At 40.2% G+C, this 20,315-nt stretch overlaps 1 protein-coding gene across 1 annotated transcript in view; it reads right to left on the bottom strand.

The window, feature by feature from the left end:
* DNAH5 (dynein axonemal heavy chain 5) overlaps positions 1 to 19,292 on the bottom strand; it is a 173,604-nt gene extending 154,312 nt beyond the window's left edge. Inside the window, exon 1 of the mRNA XM_075084263.1 lies at positions 19,076 to 19,292. Within this exon, the coding sequence (XP_074940364.1) occupies positions 19,076 to 19,222 (147 nt within the window). The 5' untranslated portion in view covers positions 19,223 to 19,292. The remainder of the gene's footprint in view (positions 1 to 19,075) is intronic.
* Positions 19,293 to 20,315: the final 1,023 nt, after the last annotated feature.

Raw genomic sequence — 20,315 nt, 5'->3', positions numbered from 1 at the left:
TGCCAGGGCTCCTTCTTTTGAAACAGCAGCCTCAGAAACCAAATATTGACTATTGCCAACTTATCCATTATAGACTGCAGTTGCTGATGTGTCTGCGGCTACTCTAAATAGAGTTAGCATCAATGTTATTTAGTACGCAGGTCATAACTGCACAAGTTAAAACTTGTTCCTGAACAGTTTATCCAGCAAATGATGCATCTGCTTGTCAGAATACTGTGCATTACTGAATTTAGACATGCTCAAAGTCTTCTGGATGAGCAATACACTTCCACTTTACTGGGAAGCTCAATACTGGAAGAGTCAAAAAATAAGAGTGTTCTATTGTTAATTTACTGTCTCACCCAAAACTTGTTTTACCAACACAGCATTCCTCTGTCTCTCCTTTAACTTGCTACGATGTTTTATACTGCACAAGCATTGCTCATGGATTTCCCTGCAAAAGTAAACGGCAAACCATTTTACACTTTCCAAGCGCGCCGAGTTTTCAGACGCACATTTTTATTCATTCCTCTCCAAAAAACAGACACCCTACAGAATTGAAGCAGTCCCCTTCGCTGACTCTTAAATCTCAAATATCAGTCAGAGCTTTCCCACTTTTGTTATAACATTGCGTTAACTCAGGAACAGTTTGTTCAAATAACCAACTTTTGAAATTAGTCTAAAGGTCTTAATGACTTCTGTATTTTATTACTGTTTCTCAATACTATGTAGTGCCTTCAAAATTTTGTTCCCATATTAAAAGTATGGGAAAAGCAAAGTTAAACTTCAGTTTTCCTTGTTGGCAGAGCCCCGCCCCCCCCCATTTTGTTGCCAAATCTAGCATCCAGCTCTTCGTCTTTGATATTATACCATTACCAGACCACTGCAACAATCTGGACAGGGCACAATTACCAGTAGCCAAATGGATAAATATCTCCCAGTGCAAATTTACCTTTCAAAACAAATTGTGCAACTAAGCCTTTATTGATAACCTATCAATTAACTTACAAGACCAGTTACACAAAAAACCCCTACCTCTTATGACAAATACCTATCCCAAATACTCTGTTTTGCTTTAAAAGGCATAGTTTATCCATTTTCATTTAATTAGAATATTTTGTGAAGCCAATGTCATCCACTTACACCATTTTAAAACACACATTTTTCTTCCCCCTACTCCCCTCTCAATTACACCTTTATTCAAACTATATGGTTAGTAGTCAGGACCTAGTCCAAAGTTCAGTTCTCCTTACCTTTTTAACTCTGTCAATGCTCTGCTTCCAAAGTTGCTTTCTTCCAGCTCTAAACATTGTACTGTTAGATACAAGCATCAAGTCCTGTTTTTTGGCAATAAGCCTTAAAACATGGAGCAAGTTTCTTGATTCATCATTTTGAACTCTCCCCCCAACATTTTGTTCCTATTTGTTTCATTCCTTATCTGTAAGAACACCAAAAAAAACCTAGAAAATACAGTAAGGACCTAAAAAGCCAGCAACAATTAACCTTAGCTCTGTATCTTTTCTAAAGTTCAGTTCTAATGTGCATTTAAGTTACTTGAAAACTAAATCAGACTACTTTAGAAACTAGAGTTCTCTAATAACCATCAGAATTTAGTGCCTGTAGATTAGGAGTTGAAAATTACTGCTACCAACCACAGTGTTGTTAAGGTGATATTGTTTATATACAAACACTGCTCCACACAATTCATCGTGCTCAAGGGCAACATAACCATTTGCAAAAGCCAATTTTATAACTACTTATCTGATTTGTGTTTAACCTTCGTAAGTAATCCTCATGTCAACAAACATCTTTGTTTCCTTGTCACACATGACTGTTTAAATATATAGCCACAACACTCAAGCAGCTTTCAAACAGCTTTTACCTACACACTACTAAATTACTGGATTTTCTATTCATATTTTATACAAGCACATTCAGCCTCAGTTATTTTTCAGTTGTACAATGGTTGCTTAATACAGCAATTTTTCTTCAGCAGGAATGTTAAGTTTTTTCTTCTCAAAATAGCTTTAATTTTTTTCATTTCAGTGACAGAATCTAATCTGATGTCCTCTTGAAAGTGCCAAGAAAAACAAACTCATGATCCAATATTAGGAACAAGAAAAACAAGCAAATTTTAGAGCTATTTCAGGCTTAGAATGCCCCTACTTATTTCTGCTTCCACTCATATCAATGTGAATCATGTCTAAAAATCACGTGACAACCTCAGTGCTGATAAAAATTGCATGAGTAAAAACCATTTTCCCCACATTATCTGATTTTTCCGCACAATTTTCCCCACCTACTATAGTCAAATCTGATTATGAATACATGTTGGAAAGAGAAAGACTGAAAAAAATTTGCATTTAGTGTAAAAGAAAACATTTGTAGCTTTCTCTGAACCCTTTACAGCCTTCTCTCTTAGAATGAAACATGTTATTATTACATATTGAGCTAATTCCTGGATGTATTTCAGAACACTGAAGAATTATTCTCTTCTTTGCAGGATATATGTGATTTCTAATGTAAAAACTCAGCCCAGTTGGCTTGATTTTACAATGCATAACAAGAAAATTTCTTTTTTAAAAAAAGAAATACAGGGAAAACCAAACATTGAATAAATCTCTCAAAGAACAATTAATCATGGAGCTTTTTCATAAAATGATGTAAGGCCATAGCAACCAACTCACAGAACCACTAAACCATGTATGCTTAAAGAGATCTCTGGAAGTCATCTAGTTTTCTGCTCAAAGCAAGTCCAATTAGAGGGAGCTGCTCAGAGATGTGCACGGTTGAGTTCTGAATATCTCAAAGGACGGAGATTCCACCTCTTTGAGCGCTAGAAATGTCTGACCACCCTATGTAAATATTGCTCCCATCTTTCTAACCAGAATCTCCTACATTCCAGCTTGTGTATATTGGCTCTTATTACCATGCGTCTTCATGAAAGTCCAGCTCTGTCTTCTCTGTCCATTAGAAACTGTAACGTGCAATAAGGTCTTCCCTTAGAGAACCGTGTTTGTCGGGATCTATGAAGAAGAGGCTAAGTATCTTCTCATACATAATGCACTTTGGCCTCCTGACCATCTCGGTGACCCTCTGCCGAACTTGCTCTGTCAACCTGCTGGCTATTTCAACCTCACATATAGTCAGCATTCTTTGCTGCAAGGTGCATTACTGGCTTATGTTCAACTTGGCATGGAACAGAACCCTTCAGCCCTTCTCTGTAAACCTGCTATCTAGCAAATTGGCCGCTGGCCTGTACTGTCATACAAGGTTATTCTATCTTACTGTAGGACTCAGCATTTGCTTTCTTTTATGTTCCTGTCAGCCCATTTCTCAAGCTTATCCTGGTCTGTCAGAACAGCAGCCTTGCTCTCCACATAAAACCTTCTCCCTCCGGTTTGTTATCATCAGACTTACAGAAAGAGCACTCTCTCCATCATTCAGGTCATTTGTAAAGCCACTAAAGAGTATTAGCCTCGGTATCAATTCCTGAGGGACACCACTAGCAACTGGTCACCAGCTGGACTTGGTACCACTTGGAGTCTGCTTATCCAGCCAATTTTGCACCCAAATCATCAGACAATTATTCAGTCCATATATCACCAGTTGGACTCTAAGGATATTATGGAACACTTTGCTAAAGCCAAGATAAAGACCACCACCACTGCTTTACCCTTGACCATAGCCAGCCATATCATCACAGAAGGCAATCAGGTTGGTTATGCAGGATTTGACACCTGTAAATATATGGTGGCTGTCCACAATCATCTTCTTGGTCTTTCACGTGCCATAAATTGCCTCCAGAACACTTTGTCTTACAAGCTTACCAGGAACTGAGGTGCAACTGACTGGTCTGTAGCTCTCTGGATCTTTGAACGTGAGCCAACAGCGTGCCCTGTCAGCCAAGAGGGCCAACCATGTCCTGGGGTGCATCAAGCACTGCATTGCAGCCAGTTGAGGGAGATGATTGTCCAACCCTACTCCACACTAGTGCGGCCTCACCTTGAGTACAGTACATTACACAGTACACAGTACAGTGGGCCTACGTTTTCTTTTGCTGCCAATGTACTCAGAAAAGCCATTCTCACTTCCCTTCACCCTCTTCACAAGCTTGCACTCCAGCTGAGCTGTTGCTTTCCCAACTCTGTCGCAGGCATTGTCTCTGTAGTAGCCCATCCCTGATTCTACCTTATATGGAAGCTGTGTGCATGTTTGTGCTCAGACAGGGTCTGTGTGTTCACCCATGCAGACCTTCTGCAAGGCCTGCTCTTCCTTCTACACATTGAATGACCTGTCCTTGCATTCCAGTGATGATGCTGTTGCAGATCAACCACTTTTGGTTGGTCCTGTTTCCCCTAGGGCAGTCGTTCATGGGATCCTGCCAACCAGATCCCCAAAGACATCAAAAATCTGCTGTCCTGAAAGCTAAGGTTGTGAACCTACTGACTGTCTTGCTCCCTTCTCTCAGGGTTTTAAGCTCCACAACTTCATGATCACTGCAGTCAAGTCTTCCCTTGACCTCCACATCTTCAGCTAGCCCTTGTTTGAGTGTCAAGCCCAGCAGAGCATCTCTGTGAGCTCATTTATCATCCGCAAAAAGAAAGAGTCTTCAACACACTCCAGAAATCTCAGCCATTTAAATAACTTGGAACATGGCATTTTTACATTATTTAAAAGGCTGGCAAAATTAAAATGACCGGCTATCACGACAGGGAATAATCTAACCCACAGATTTGACCCATATATGTGTTAATACCAAATCACAACTCATTAACTTACATAGGATATATTACAGCTGCAAAAAGGTCTTCTAAGTCAGCTCTCACTTAGGACCTTTTAAGTAGACTGCATTTACAGTACTAGATAATATGCTGGTCTTGGTTGGAGTCCTGGAAAGATTTTTGACATTTATGGGAAGCAACTTCCCGTTATCTTCTACCTCATTATGTGTTAAAAAGGAAAACTGAAAATAATGAAGTGGTTGAGACAGTACTTAACTGCCATTGTCAGGGCACTATTGTCCTCATGTCAAAAGCCAGACTTCCAGCATAGCCAATTTAGCACACCACTAATACAACCAACAACTCAGAAGGCTAAGAAGCAACCTTTCAGTCTGCAGCCATTTTAGACTGTCATGTGTCTCTGGATAGCCTTGACTATGTTCAGCACACTACATAACATATAGTCTGATTTGGGGTAAATCACCACTATGCAGGTCAGTAAAACCATGAAGCGCACAATCAACTGCATTAGAGAAAAACCCTTTAGATGAAAATATTAAGTTATCATATTAGTTTAGGAATTGTGAAAGTTCATTTCACAATGTAAAAAGTTTTTTTTAATAGTGTTATACTGCACAGCTTCGGCAGCAACATTGCTTTTACTGCAGTTAATGACAGATAGTAGTTAGCTACCATCTAGTGGTTAAAAGCTGAAAGTGTACATTACTTTTATGCTGTTTTTCACAAGACCACAAAATACAGTCTCTCTAAAATTTGGCAATTGAAATTGTCCTTCATGGTGATGACCACTTACAAATCACAGATGAAAATCTATACTCAACAGAAGTGAAGGAACTTAAGGGATATTCTACTCTGCTGCATTCTCTCTCATACAGCTGCAACAATAACAACCAAAGCTAAGAGCAGACTACTTACCTTGAGCTGCTTCCAAAGTCAAACAACATTGAGGCCTTACTACCTTTAATTAAGGCAAGGATTTTTAACTGCTTTGCTGAGCAAAACTAAAACTTCAACATATTTAGTGATTTCCTACACTAGTAGGCATTTGGGTTGCTTGTCATTCAAAAAAATGCTTTTTGTCTTAAACACCTAATGAGCGTACAATTTGTCAGCCATCTAATTACTTGTTTGAGCTGAAGTAAGACAACAAAGACCATCACAGCTAAAAAATACAACTTTTCTTCATCTAACTTGTTTGATGAGGTAACAGATACAACTAAGATTTTAACCTATAACCATGTCATCTTGTGACCCAACAAGCCTTTTATGGCAAAAGACAGTACTGCTTAAAGAATTAACCTACCATGTAGGAAGTCCTAGAGTAATTCCCTGTTCTGCTTTAGGTGAGACATTTGTTCTCTAGGCTCTGCTTGCCTATTTGATCCACTGCTAAGAAAACAAAATCTAAAGATAGAACACTGAACATATTAAGCAGACAGATACATAATTAGCCTTCTGTTTACCAAAACAGAAAGGATGGAAGCTGGGGACACTCCTGAAATGACAGGAATGGTTTTGGAAGAAACAAGTTAGGTATACTTTGTGGCTTTTACTCTTAAAAAAGATCAGAGGGATGTTTTTAACCCTAGCCTGAGGAAAAGCTTTCAGGCCCTAAAGATCATGTGGTCTCAAAATACATATCCACTTGTACAAAGTACAGGGAACACTAACATGCTAGGCAGAGGCTACCACCTGCCACAATGCAAGCCATAACAAAAGGCTGGAACAGATACTGACCCTTTGAATAGGGTGGAACAAAATAGAAAACAAAAACAAGTCCATATTGCTTCCACCTCAGCAGGAGAAGTCCTAGAAACAAAGTTGGGGGAACTGGCATGTTATCTTGAACAGAGACACTGCTATAACACTAGAAACTCAGCATAAGGAAAGTAGCATTGGTACATTGTGCCATACATCAAGGTATTTACTATACAGGAAACATGGAAAAGCCTACACCACTGTAAAACAGCTCAGTGTTCACACAACTTAGCAAGCCAACCAAAGCCCAGCGGAATGAAGTTTCAGTCATAAACAAAATAAACACAGCACATATTACTGACTGCCTGATTAGGATGGACTGTGACATGCTGACAGTGACAAGAGGGTCCCCCCCGTGGCAGGGAACAGTATCAACAAGCAATTCTGCTGTCTCCATGTATGCTAGGGAAATACCACCTCAGATTGTGATGTTAATGCTAAATTTTTTAGGCATTAATAGTCATAGAAAGTTTATCATAAAAAACCCACACATACAAGAGGGCAAGTGACTCCTACCTCAGTCCCTAAAAGGGTACAACATCAGGTTCAGAACTCTAGTGTCAGAGAGCATGAAATACAGAATTCAAAAACCTCACAGCACTAACAAAAGTTTAAAAAAAAAAAGTGCAGTGAAATGCTACTTCCAAATGAGAAACCACTAAAAATAAGAAAGTAAAAAGAAGCAGCCAAAAAGAACAGAATCCTTGCAGACAACATGCAAACTATTTAAGAACACCATACTGGAAATGCAGAGGAACTGCATAGACTGGTAGGGAGCTTCTACCAGGAAAGACTTGAGAAAAAACAAGACAGCCAGCATAGCTAAACAGCAGAGTAAAAGCAAGAAGGCATCCTCTAAAGAGCTGGAGTAACACTGATATGGAAAACAATTAAACCCCAACAGCTTAGAAAAAGATGCAGTAAGGCAAGGTGAAGCATTCTGAATAACAGCTAGTAAGAGACAGAGTACTGATAACGAGGTCCCTTTCACAGTGCGTCACAGAAGCAGGAAACTTCTCAGAATGTCTTAAATAATAATATTGTAAGAATACGATAGAAGATTACTAAATATGTAGACATTTTTGCTGCAGAACAGTTCAATGTTTCCTTTGTAGGAACCTCCTATTTAAATAGCAACACATTAAGGCTCAGAAGACCAATTTATAAACTGACAAATTTTATTTTTTTTTTCAAATCAATGGTAAGTAATGCACCAGATGGGTAGTCACCCAAAAATTCTAAAGGAACTCAAAGACAAAAGAGCAAAACCATTTAACATGACATGTACCCTGCATCAGTATCAGAGGACCGGTCACTGGCCTATGAAATGCACACTTTCAGGGCTAGCTGAACAAGAAGCAACTGATGAGGAAGCCTGACTAGGTAAAATAGCAGGCATTATAACGAACAGAATTAAGGGGCAGCTCAAATAATTTATTTTCCCAAGGAAAAGTCAATAAGGTTTTTGTGAAAGGGAGAAACACTCATCAGGAACTGCTGAGGTTCACCAAAGGTGTTAATAAGCATCAGTGTAAAGAAAATTTATCTAAATGACCTGGATTTGCAAAAAGCTTTCAAAAACATCCATTGTCAAATGCTTTTAGGACAAGCATAAGGGAAATGACCCTTCAGAGATAAAGACCTTGGTTAAATGTTGGAAAGGAGAAGATAGGAATAAAATAGCTCTTACAGCAACTGGTCAACAGTGGAGCTCTCCAGGAACCTGCACGCAGCCAGGTGGAAAAGGGAAAAGCTGTAAGAGTGACAACATCTGCAGACAAAACTAAGTTATTCAAGGTAATAAGGATGACTGCAAAGAATTACAGAACCTTCCAAGGCAGAGCAACTATTCAGTGTAGACAAAAAGAACCTAATCCTGATTTCACATATAAAATGATGGTCTCTGAGCTGATCATTACCATGAAGTCTACTTCTACCTCTGTAAACAGCTAGCTAACATAGAAATTAGTGATCATCCTGGATACAAGCGCATCATGCAGAGATACATGACATCGTGTGAACTGAAAACCAGGCTCCAAACTGTCCATTAAGAATTAAGGCAGACAACTGCTCAATGTTTTATTTAATAACTAGTAAAAAAGGCAAGATTTTTCTTTCTCTTCTTATCTGGTTCACTGAACATGTTTACACTTTCATCACACAACTACTAGGCCTGGGACAAGTCAAGTGCAAGATGCAGACCATCCTCTCCGTTTTCAATAAAGCATGAGAGAGGATCGGTCTCAATGAAAAACTTCATCCTGAAGCTCTACAGCCTCCCTAGCTTGCCTAGATTTCTCTTCTTTGTGAGTAGCCATTAAGCATATGTTCAACAGAGACCTGAAACCCACCCCAAATTTTGCACCTATTCTTCACATTTGCATAGTCAGCTCAGTTTATCACGTAAAGATTCGCTAGCTGGCTAGCATTTCATGAGAATGTGTTTCCATCCCTTTTCTTCCTCATACCATTTCCTCAGAGGAAAAACTTCCGAGGTCCTCATTCCCACACTTCTGAAGCAGAAATACAGGAGTCCAGCGTAAAACAGGCAGCCAAATCCAAGGTTTCTTATGGAAGAGGATCCAAGACTTGGATTTCTATTTTCAGAAGAGTTCTTGGGGACTACTTCCCTTGGAAGCAATGTTTACCAATTAACAATTCAGTCTTGAGGACTTTTCAAACTACCATAGATTACATTTCAAACACAAATGCAGTGGCACCTACTTTTTCTTTCATATGGCACCCACTAGTTTGCCCCCATTTTTCTCTGTCTCCACAAAGGTTCTTGGCAGTCTATGTCAAAAAAGGGGATTCCGCAAGTCTTCGTTTATAGTTCGAAAAATCTCTAACAGACAACATTTGATACATATATGCACATACACACACCAGCCATTCCTACAGCAAAGTATCTCACAGATTCCTATACAGAGACAACACTGTGATACCATCTGCAATGAAAATGCAGATGATGCTATTCAGTAGCTGTTGTCTAGCATTAAACAATTAAAATATTCTCTTTTCAAGCTGTTACATGGCAAACAAAGCATCACTGTAATAACAGTTCATGGAGTAATAACTTTTTGCTCATTTAACCTTAGAAATAAAGTCATTTTTCTTCCCTGCAGGCCCCACCAGGAAGATAAGGTAGGGTGCTCTTATTCATTAACTTGGCAGCATATTTTTGAATTCAGCATTTTAATACTAAAGCAGTTCTGATTTATTAATAAGTCATGCATTTTAAAAAGTGAACTCTAAACTCTAAAGATTCACACTCATCCAACTCCATATTTTTTCATTAACTGGTTAATTTTGAGGTTAATTTTACCTCAAAAGTTCAAGGACAAGTTCTTAAGAGATTTCAGTGGTGTGTTGCTTTTCTTAGGCAAATGCACAGTGCAACTTAGAATCCTTGTCACAGCAGTCAGCAGGGTAGGCTAAATGTCTTTTTTCTTTCCATACTGTCAAAAGGGAATACTTCCCAGGTCTGAGTATTAACCCAAAGCTTACTCAGAGCTATCATAAGGATTAAGCTGTTCTTCAGTTACATATAAACCCTTGCTTTGCTTTAGTATTATTACCACTTCCTTTACAATGAAACAAATGAGCTTCCTATGGCCATATATCTCTACATAAGAGTAGAGAAATTAGTCAAAACTACGCCATCTGCTTCATGTTTGGAAGTTACGGCTCTCGAACAGACTGTAAACAGGCCACACCAACCTGAACAATCATGCCTTATAGAAACATTGCTTTTGCTTTTCTGTTTTCAAGGGCTATCAGAGCTGTCCAGAGAAATAGTCTGTCATCTGTACAGCCAATAGCTGAAGAACTCGTATAGCTTTGTTTTAGGTCATGTCTCTGCTCCAAAACTTTTTAAACAGTTTACAGTCTAAACAACATTAGCCACCTTTTGTAGCTTTTAAGCATGCTGAATTATACAATGAGCCATCATCTGAGAATGATCTTCAAGACTTACCATTGGACCACTAGTTGAAACTCCTGTCTTTCATTAAGCCAGACACCAAGACGACACCAAATCTAACAAATATAGATGATTCCAAGAGACAATTTTCAAAAATTACAACATTTCCATTTTAGGCAAATTAGATAAGGAAATACAAATTTGTGAAAAATGCAACTTTTGCTGAAGTTATGACTATAAAGATCAGAAAAATGTATTTGTACAGATTGGCAATATACCCATAATAAAGAGACTTAACTTCCAGATTACTGCCTTCAAATTGGGGAGGCTGATAGCTTCCTCTACTGATGCAGCCTATCAAGACATAATTAACATAAATTTGCCAGATCAGAATGGCAAGCTGGGAAAACTGACTTTGTGTCATTTATCTCCTTTTGAGGTAGTAAATACTTTCACAGGTATTAACTGCTTTCTACTGGCTGCCTTGTTACCCTTTTAAGTGAAGACAGTGGTGTAGTGGTTCTTATTTTCTGTTCTACTGCTCTTCCCTTCCTTTACCTGAACGGCCATTCAGCAGCATAAGCTTTAAAGATTCACACCTGATTTTTTGCTAATACACAAACCATGTAAGACTAAGTAAATCAATAAATAAAAGCTTGATTGTACTAACCTGGAATGTTTCTGTGTAGCTTAGTATTAATAACAAAATGTCCATTTGAAGAATGTGTTTACCATGCGGTAAACAACAAAAACATTTGTCAATTAAAAACTCAGTTTTGTCTGGCTATCAATGGCAATCAGACAAGACCATCTGACTGAGGTCCTGCAAGTTGCTCCATGGCCCAAGTCTATCTTAAGCTTAGTTGCCAGGACCAGAAGCATAGCTGGATCCACACAGAAGCAAGTAAAATAGTTCCAGTGATGGAATTTTTATGTCCCTTTAATAAGTAATATTAACATTTTGAAGTTTTTGATTACTTGTGCTGAATTCAGGCTTTTTCACTACACACGTTTAGTAGCACTTTTGTACTGCAATCAACAGCTATTACAGTAGTTCAGACACAGCTGAACTAAATTGCTCTAAAGCTTTTCAAAACTCCACACAGCTGCACTGAGCTCACAAGAGTAACTCATCTGACCTATGGGTCACAAGAAAATAACATCTTATGCTGCAGATACAGATGTTAACTATGCAGCTAAGACTTGCTGTACTCATACTGGGCAAGTTACAAAATCATTTAGGTTGGAAAAGACCTTTAAGATCATCGAGTCCAACCGTAAACCTTACGGTTGTACAATATAGCAATCAGGATGCAAATAACCTGTGCACAACATCTCTATACCATTACAGCTTGGTGTTTTCTTTATAGTCACTTGGAAGTTATTTAAACCTACAGCTGCCCTATGGCTCATTCCTACTAATCTTAGTCTGAGATGGGCCTACCAGTCCACCATTGAAAAGAGCTACATGCATTAGCTAAAAATAGAAGTTTCATGATACTTCTTCCACAGTAACTCAAAGATATTTGTTCAGCTCTATTACTAGCTCATATAAGAAGTCTTCAGTCTGAAAACAGCACAAGTAAGATGTCTTCCTTGTTTTCTCTCCCTCCCCACAATTTACTAATACATGTACAATTAAAGGAAATTAACTCCTTCAACACACACATTTCAAAATGTAGAAAGTCGGGGAGGGGATTTATTTTTTTACTTAACATTATGACCTTCTCAATCAATGTTTACTTCCAAGTAGACTTTAAGAAAGCCTTACTCATTTTTCAATCTATACATTCAGAGTTATTTATCACTAAATAAGATTTCATTTAATGCCACTTTTACGTACTCATTTCCATATGATTTAAGTTTGATAAAAATTCAATTCATCAGAACAGCATAAACCAAGTACATTTAATGTAAGCTACCCAGTTCTTTGACTAATTACAAAAAAAACCCTCTTGGCAAGTTTTAGTAGTAGCAGCTATGGCATGAAAAACAATGCTTACCGACCAGACAAAATAGTCTTTCCTTTCATACCTTTTCTCTTGCGATGGAGAAATAAAAAGGTAATCATCACAGGCCATAGATTTGTACTTTTCTGCAGTGTAACTAATTCCCCCCCGCTTGGTAAAATTTGTCTTTGGTTCTTCCCGAAACCAGTCACCTAACAAGGCACTTCTTGCTCTAGCCTGTGGAGGTCTATTTATTTATTGATTAACCTATGTTTTAGATTACTACTTTTACTGCACCTTTGCAGTGCTGTTCCCTAACATACCATTGTATCAAGATTCCTCTTTTATTTAGCACTTCCAGTGCCTTTTTCTAAGCATGATCCTATGACTGCTACGCAGCAATTTGGGGCCAGGGCAGGAAGAAGTTAATGTCCAACCCCCATTATTCACTTTTTCCTCAAACTTGAAAAAGACTCTCTTAATTGAATGCTTTTGTAACAGTCCTTAGAAAACAAAATAAGATTCCAAAAGCTTTTCCCTGAAGTTACTGCACTGTCTGCATGCAGCTAAACCAACACTTCAAAACCCTGCCTTCTCAGCTTTTAGCAGGAATTCCCCCTCCACCAGAGTTAAATAATTGTCCAGAGGCTAGTCAGTATAATCTAGGAGGGAGATACAATAACCCCACCACATATAAAGCAAAGCTCAGCTTGTTCTTGAGGCTGTAACAATCCCTTAATGTATTCCAGTAGATTTAAACTTCAGCTCATAAATTTTAAAAAAAATATCTAAAAACATCTTGCTGCATGATGCCCAGAGGTGCTTTCACCTCACTAATGCTAAAGGCCTACTGCTTGAAGCTTTGTAACCTTGCACCCAAACTGCCAAGAGGCTGTTTTCCAGAGCCTCTCTAGCAGGTTTTTTTTCCTTTGCTGCTCTTGTGCTGTTACTGCCATGGACCTTGCACCTGCAGACCCCAACAGTGCTGTTAAGGCGATTCTCATGGGAATCTGCTCCCACTGGCATAAGGATCACCCTTCCTCACTTACTCCTTTCTTTGCCTTTTGTCTTTGAAGATTTTAGTTTACATTAGAGAAAACCAAACATAACATGTAACAAAGTATAAAACAGTCATGGAGATGCTTGACAAACATTACTGGATAATATATGCACATTGGTTGTTAAATCTCTGTGCACAACAAATGCATTCGATTAACATACTCCAATCAGCAGTAACAACCAATAGGGAGTTCAAACGGGTCCCAAGGAACAACAGGGCAGAGAGCCATCATCAGCCTCATCTTTATCATTGCCACATGCAGCACGGGAGGCAGAGACAGGCCAGCCTGAGAGGGTGCTCAGCTGGGACCCACCTCTGCCCTGCCTGGCCACACTGGGAAGAGCCCACTCTCTCCCTCCCCACCCTTCTGTTGTTGTTTATTTCCACCCTCCAAAAAAATCTTTCACCACGAGAATAAATTTATGCCATCAGCTACAAATCCTGCTAATAAATCCTCATGGATATGAGCTTCACGCTTACACATCCTTTGTACAACACTAAAAATTTATAGGAAATAAGAGTAAATGCAATGATTTAATACAGAGGAGTTCTGTGCTCTTTGACCTAATTTATATTAATAAACAAATCACCACATATAATAAGCATTTTTCTTGAAGGGGTCAAAAACTTTGAAAACAAAACAATTCAGAGCAGGAAGAAGGCAAGTTTTATTTCCTTTTCAAACTAGCCATCTTCAGAACTATATACAAGCAATCCTGACTTCCACATTTTCCACTTTCCTGTCTTAAAAATGTCCCAAATGAACTTCATAGAAGGCAGAATTTGTGTATTTTCCCCATGCTGGAGGTTTAAAATGGTTTTTGTATATAAATTTCTAGGTATCAAGTAGTGATGAAATAGAAACTACATATCCTACTGCCTCCAACTTTGGTACCTGATAGCACATCCAAGTTATGCTCTCATAATCCCTGAACAGTTGTAGCTTGCATACTCCACCACTATTATCTGCTAAATAAAGCACTTTTTTCTGTAGTAAAAATCTGATGGTTCTTTAATTGTGCTGTGTTCATCTGTGCTATGAAAAAACCTCAGTATATTTTTTTAATGAACGATTATCTAACATGCAGAGGCTCAAGTCACATATTTCAGTCATAAAATACAAGCTTCTCCTGTGTTCTGCTAATAAAAGTCATTTAAGTTACTCTAAAAATTGCAATTCAGACCATTTCTCAACCTGCCAAAACAAGTCCATCAGATTTGTGGGTGCAAGGTACAAGAAAACAGTAGGGGAACCCTGAGAGAAACACTGTTGCTGTATAGAGAGTGGAAGACAACTCAACATTCAACACCACAAAGGATTTATTGCTTCAGGAACCTGAAATATAATATTCTTTATACTAACTAATGATACATTATTTTTCATCGTGAGACTTGAGCAATGTCTTCAGCTTTTCTAGGAGACCTGAACACCTCCAACACCTTCACAGAAGACATCTTGCTTCTGTTTCTTCAGTCGAGCAAGAAAGGCAGCTCCAACAGACAACTGATTTGAGTACAAATGGAGTAAATACTTGAGGGAAAATCTGTACTGAAAATATTCAGGAAATCAAGAGGGTTTTTTTATCCTGAAAGAGCTCCCAAGAACTCTTCTGTAACTCTGCCCGCCCTTCTTTACCCTAGAAGACGTAAGCAACACCAAGTGCTATTCTCTGCATTCAGCCTTTTTGTTCACTTTTAATCCACTACTCATAATACCCTACAATCCACTGGGTATCCCAGAGACAACAGTGTGCAAGCCATGCTTTTATTTCCCAAAACTGTTGATGCTATTTTGCCCATTTCTGCTGTGCATTTAAGCTAGTCCAGCTGCAGCCTTTTGGCACCAGCAGTCCGACTGCACAGAGCTGGAACGCACACAGTGCTGTCCCCTGCCCCACTGTTCAACCCTACGTCCTCACTCCAACACCCTTCAGGTATTTCAAACCTCTGCTCGGAAACAGAACTATTTTTGCCAAGAACCAGATGCTTCCCTTTACAGTTGGCATTACATCAATAACAGATTTCAAATTTCAGTATTATATAAATGAATGCCAAAGCCATTCAACTCCACAAGTGCGGCAATAATGCAAAGTTACAAGTTATCCTGGGCCTTCAGGAGTGTGTGCCGGCAGCCTATTACTATGGGGCATACCTTCCAACTGCATCAGAGAGGAACTCACTCCTTGGTGAGAAACAAAACCTTTCTGGAAACAGCACCTCTGCTACCGCCCGGACAAATACACGGGTCAGAAAGCTGGAATTGTTGCTGAGCAACCAGAGCCACACAATTGCTGCTTCCTTGGCCAGCAGCCTCTCTTCTGTGTGGTCAGAGTACAGGATGCAGGATGCCCTGTAGCTGCCGGCCTTATTAAACCTCCTTCTACCTCTGTGGTATGCAAGTGTTATTTATCATGAAGTGTCATCATTCTTGATTCATTTGGAATATGACACACTGTCTGATCTGAATTAACCTAGATTAATCTAGATTAATTTAGAGGTCTTCCCTACTTGTAAATCTTTTGATTATTAATTGTAATGACGACATACTCCTTCATTGCCAGTCACAGTTCTTTGGAAATGTGTTCTGTCTCTACTGTGCATTTCCAGATATATTACTTGGTTACTGAAACCTGAAATCAGTGGGGATCTCCGACATTCTTTTAGCTAGTCACAACCTGATTGTGACTAAGAAAACCCCTTCTTCCCCTTCTAAACATTTGATGTCATGCTTTGCCCAAATATATTTAGCCAATATGATCCATATTGATGTATTGCTCAACTGTCACCGTATTCCAAACAAGACACACACTTGGCTTTGTTTTCTTTAGATTAGAAATGCCTGTTTGAAAATTAAGGAAATCTACCCACAGTTCTCATGCTTTTTGTAATATCCTGCTAGAGATGAAACAAAACACAGCATTTCCTGTCCTCCAGCAGGTTAGCTATCATTAGCCATTGTCACGATTACTTCAGCCATCTCATAGTGCAGTAACAGCTTGTCCCATGCAATTTGCTGCATGCTTTGATATTCGGTAACTGTATCCAGCATTAACTTGATAAGTGTACTTACCTGCCACCAATTAGCAAGCAGATACTTTTAAATCCGATCAAAGATATCCAATCATTGCTCAAAAAAAATAAAAGCACAAAAGTAATCAAATATCTCTCCCTTCATCACACATTAAAAAGGACGTTCCATCTTTTTGTCTGCTTTTTCTTTCCAGTTTCCACACCTTAAACCATCTCTCCTTACATCTTTGCATGCTTCCTCAGAGAGACACAAATTATGCAGCTTTCTGCCCCCCGTTCATTTTGACATACATTGCTGAATGCAGGATTTTTCTTAGGAATGACGGGCTGGGTTATAACTGCTGCAACACGTGTACATCAATTCAGTGACTTACAGCAATCTGCCTCTGACAGAAGCAGAGCCAATGCCCCACTGTGTCTTTCGTTTGTTTCAGAACAGAAATACTAATAAAGTTTAAGGATCGTTTCCTATCAGGGCAATACCAAAATTATGGCATACAGAATTAGGCTAAAGTTGCATTCTTCATTGGAGAGGAGGGCATTTTATTTCTTTCAATAAAGTTATTGCCAAACAGCTGTCATGGTCTTAAACATTTTCCCTTACTTTCACTGATAGATCAAATGATTATCCCTGCTTGTGCTACTTTACACCTGGTAGTGAGCAATTCATAGCATCCTAATTTTGTTTTCCTGATAAAGTGCCAATACCAGAGAGGCATTCATTATAAATCTCTCATTACTGTTTACATCCACTGGAGAGGCAGCGGAAAAGGAATCTTTCTTCCCATGTGGGCTACTGTGCCCGAACCTCCCCCAAACTCCTCAGCTGATTCATTTAAATTTTGATCATAGCATTAAAGTTAGTAAAGAGATAGCGGCTTCATTTTTATCCATAGCTCCACATATCAAGCAATTAATTATATTTTCTTAATTAATCTCTTGTAAACCCAATAATGTCTTTTTATGAAAGTTTAGGGTATTCTAGATACTACCACGGCATTAGGCTGATTCTCTTGACTTGAAAGTTTTATGTTTTGGTGGAACAGGCCTCCTGGTAAACAATTTACTCTTACAAGAGACAGGCACGACAACTTGGTATATTTGTAATTGTACAGAAATATCAGTCTGAATGGTTTTGGGATGTGTCCTGGAAACTACTACAAAAGGTAAGAGTGAGGTGTATTTGTATTGCTTTAAGGTTATCAAAAGCTAATGGAATCCAACCATCCCTGGGATCTATTAACTACAGGCTCCTTCCAGGAAACATTAGCTTCCATTAATAGTGAAAAACCATACTGCAAACTTTCTTGCTTTTAGATACATAGAGGACTCAGCCAAAACAAAGGGGGGAAAAGAATAGTTTACAAAAAAATAGTTTCATTAAATGTTAACACTTGAAGAAGTATTGTATAACTAATTGTGCTTCCACACAACACAAATAGTAAGAAAATAATTATCAGAGTAGAAGCTGAACGCAACAGACTTCCAGTGCACAGTGGGAAACAGGATTTGTCAGTGCACATCATACTATTCCTCGCCTTTCATGGCAGGTGTCAAGGGCCTCCTCTGCCACCGTCACTGAAAGAACCTTAAGTTTTTTCACACCTGAAGTCTTGTCAGAAGTCATTAACACTAGAACCAGCTGTCCTCTTAAAAATACAAGATGTGTTTTGTTTATAAACAAAAAGTTTGTGAATTTCACCACAGATAAAAATACCTTCTCGGAAAAGGCAACAGGGGAAATTGCCCCTAGTTATCTTCTTTTATCAACGTATACAGATTCATAAAGTCATAGAATTATTAAGGTTGGAAGAGACCTGTAGGATCATCAAGTCCAACCGTCAGCCCAACACCACCATCCCTCCTAAACCATGCCCTGAAGTGCCACGTCTACAGGTTTCCTGAACACCTCCAGGGATGGTGACTCCACCACCTCCCTGGGCAGCCTGTTCCAATGCCCGAACAATCTCAGTAATGACATTTTTCCTAATATCCAATCTAAACCTCCCCTGATGCAGCTTGAGGCCATTTCCTCTTGTCCTATCACTAGTGACTTGGGAGAAGAAACCAACCCCCACATGAAAGGAGGTTGTAGTGAGGTAGTTGTAGAGAGCAATAAGGTCCCCTTGGCCTCCTCTTCTCCAGACTGAACAGCCCCAGTTCCCTCAGCCGCTCCTCATAAGACCTGCTCTCCAGACCATTCACCAGCTTTGTTGCCAGGCATCTCGGAATAATGAGGGGACAACCAGTAACGGCTGTGCCACACAAAATGGGTGCATACGTACAATAACCTCAGAATACAGTCCCGCAAAAAAAACTTTTTTTTTTTTTCAGAAAAAAATAAAAAACGGGTGGGGAAAACGACGTTAGCAAAGAACTGCTGCTCTAAAACTTCGTTTTCCAGGTAGACCCCGGCGGCCGAGAAGCTCATTTCACTCCCACCACCTCGCCGGAATAGGCCTCCCTCCCCACACGTCGCCGTCAGACCGACGGGCCGGGCCGCCGCTGGGGCGTCGTGGGGCCCTGCCCCGGGGCGCTCCCTGCCTCGCTCGATGTTGGGGGGTGTTCGCCCGCCGCAGCCAGCCGGGCCGCCTCCGCCCCGCGGCGCTCTCCCCACCCGCCCCCGCCGCACCTGTGTTTCTTCGCCGCTCCCCGGCGCGGCCCAGGGCTCTCCCGGCCCATGGGGGCGGCCCGACCCGGCGGGGAGCTGCACCCTAGGGCCGGGCCGAGCGGGAACGGGGGCGGCCAGGCCCTGCCGCGGCCCCACCGCTGCCTCCATCGCCAGCTGCCGGCGCCGTTGCCGTGGCGAGGGGCTCCCGCCGCCGCCCCCTGCCGACCCCGCCGTCGGTTCTTCAACTTCCCTTTCCCTGCCATCCCCAGGGCGGCACGCACCGCCCCGCCGCAGCCGGCCGAGGGGCCCGGGCCCTGCCCGGAGGCTCGGCCCGGCACACAGCGGGCAGCCAGCTCCGCATGCCCCTCTGGCGAACCCCGCAGCAGCTAGACCCCACTTTTATTGCTTTTGTTTTTCAGGCAGGGAGACCTGAGGAGTTACCCCTTGTCACCGCGCTGAAACTTGTGTCAGTTGCAGCCTTAGCATTCAAAACATAGCGAAAGAATCTGACCTTCAACATCGCCTCATTTCCAGCAGCTCCCAAAAGCATGCGTTTCTGCAGCCCTCATACCTAGAGTTACTGAAGTAGGCGGGAGAGTTAAAAAGCTTCAAATGCTGCTCTTTAACTACGTGACAAAAGGGCAATGAAATTTAATACACCTGGATACTACAGGTGCACACAATACAGCTTCCTCTAAGCCGGTAACACAGTGAAGGCTCACTCATTTGCTCTCAAATGACCAGAGAGTCTCCTTGTTACTGGGTTTCTAGTACTCCTCACCCTCATCACATGATAGTAAAACTAAAGATCTTGCTGACACTCTGTTAGACATCCTAATCATTTATGTATAAATCAAAATCTAAATGTGAATGTGTTCATAAACAAATCTGTCCCCAAGGAAATCTCTTTCTCCTTAACTTCTGAAAGAAGAAAGACGCAAGGGTGGTTAATAGCACTATAGAAAATGGTTACAATACATATGCAAACATACTGAAAGCTATCTAAGATTAAATGGCCATGAGGAATAGGCTAAATAACTATGACCTGGCACTGAGGTATCAGCAGCTTTTGTTCATCCAGAATCTATGTCAACATTTCATGGGAATGTGAAAGCTAAATACTGGGAGTAACGCACATATAATTCAGGAGAAGAAAACCTGAAATTCATTACAGAAGTGTGTAAGAAACCCGATGCCTAGACGTGAGGTAGGTATTTCACTTTGGAATATGTTTCTCTCCTGCTCCTTTTGATGTAATTTG

Source organism: Phalacrocorax aristotelis, chromosome 2 (genome assembly GCF_949628215.1).
Source record: "Phalacrocorax aristotelis chromosome 2, bGulAri2.1, whole genome shotgun sequence".
NCBI lineage: Eukaryota > Metazoa > Chordata > Aves > Suliformes > Phalacrocoracidae > Phalacrocorax > Phalacrocorax aristotelis.
This window is presented reverse-complemented; position numbering and strand designations above follow the sequence as displayed.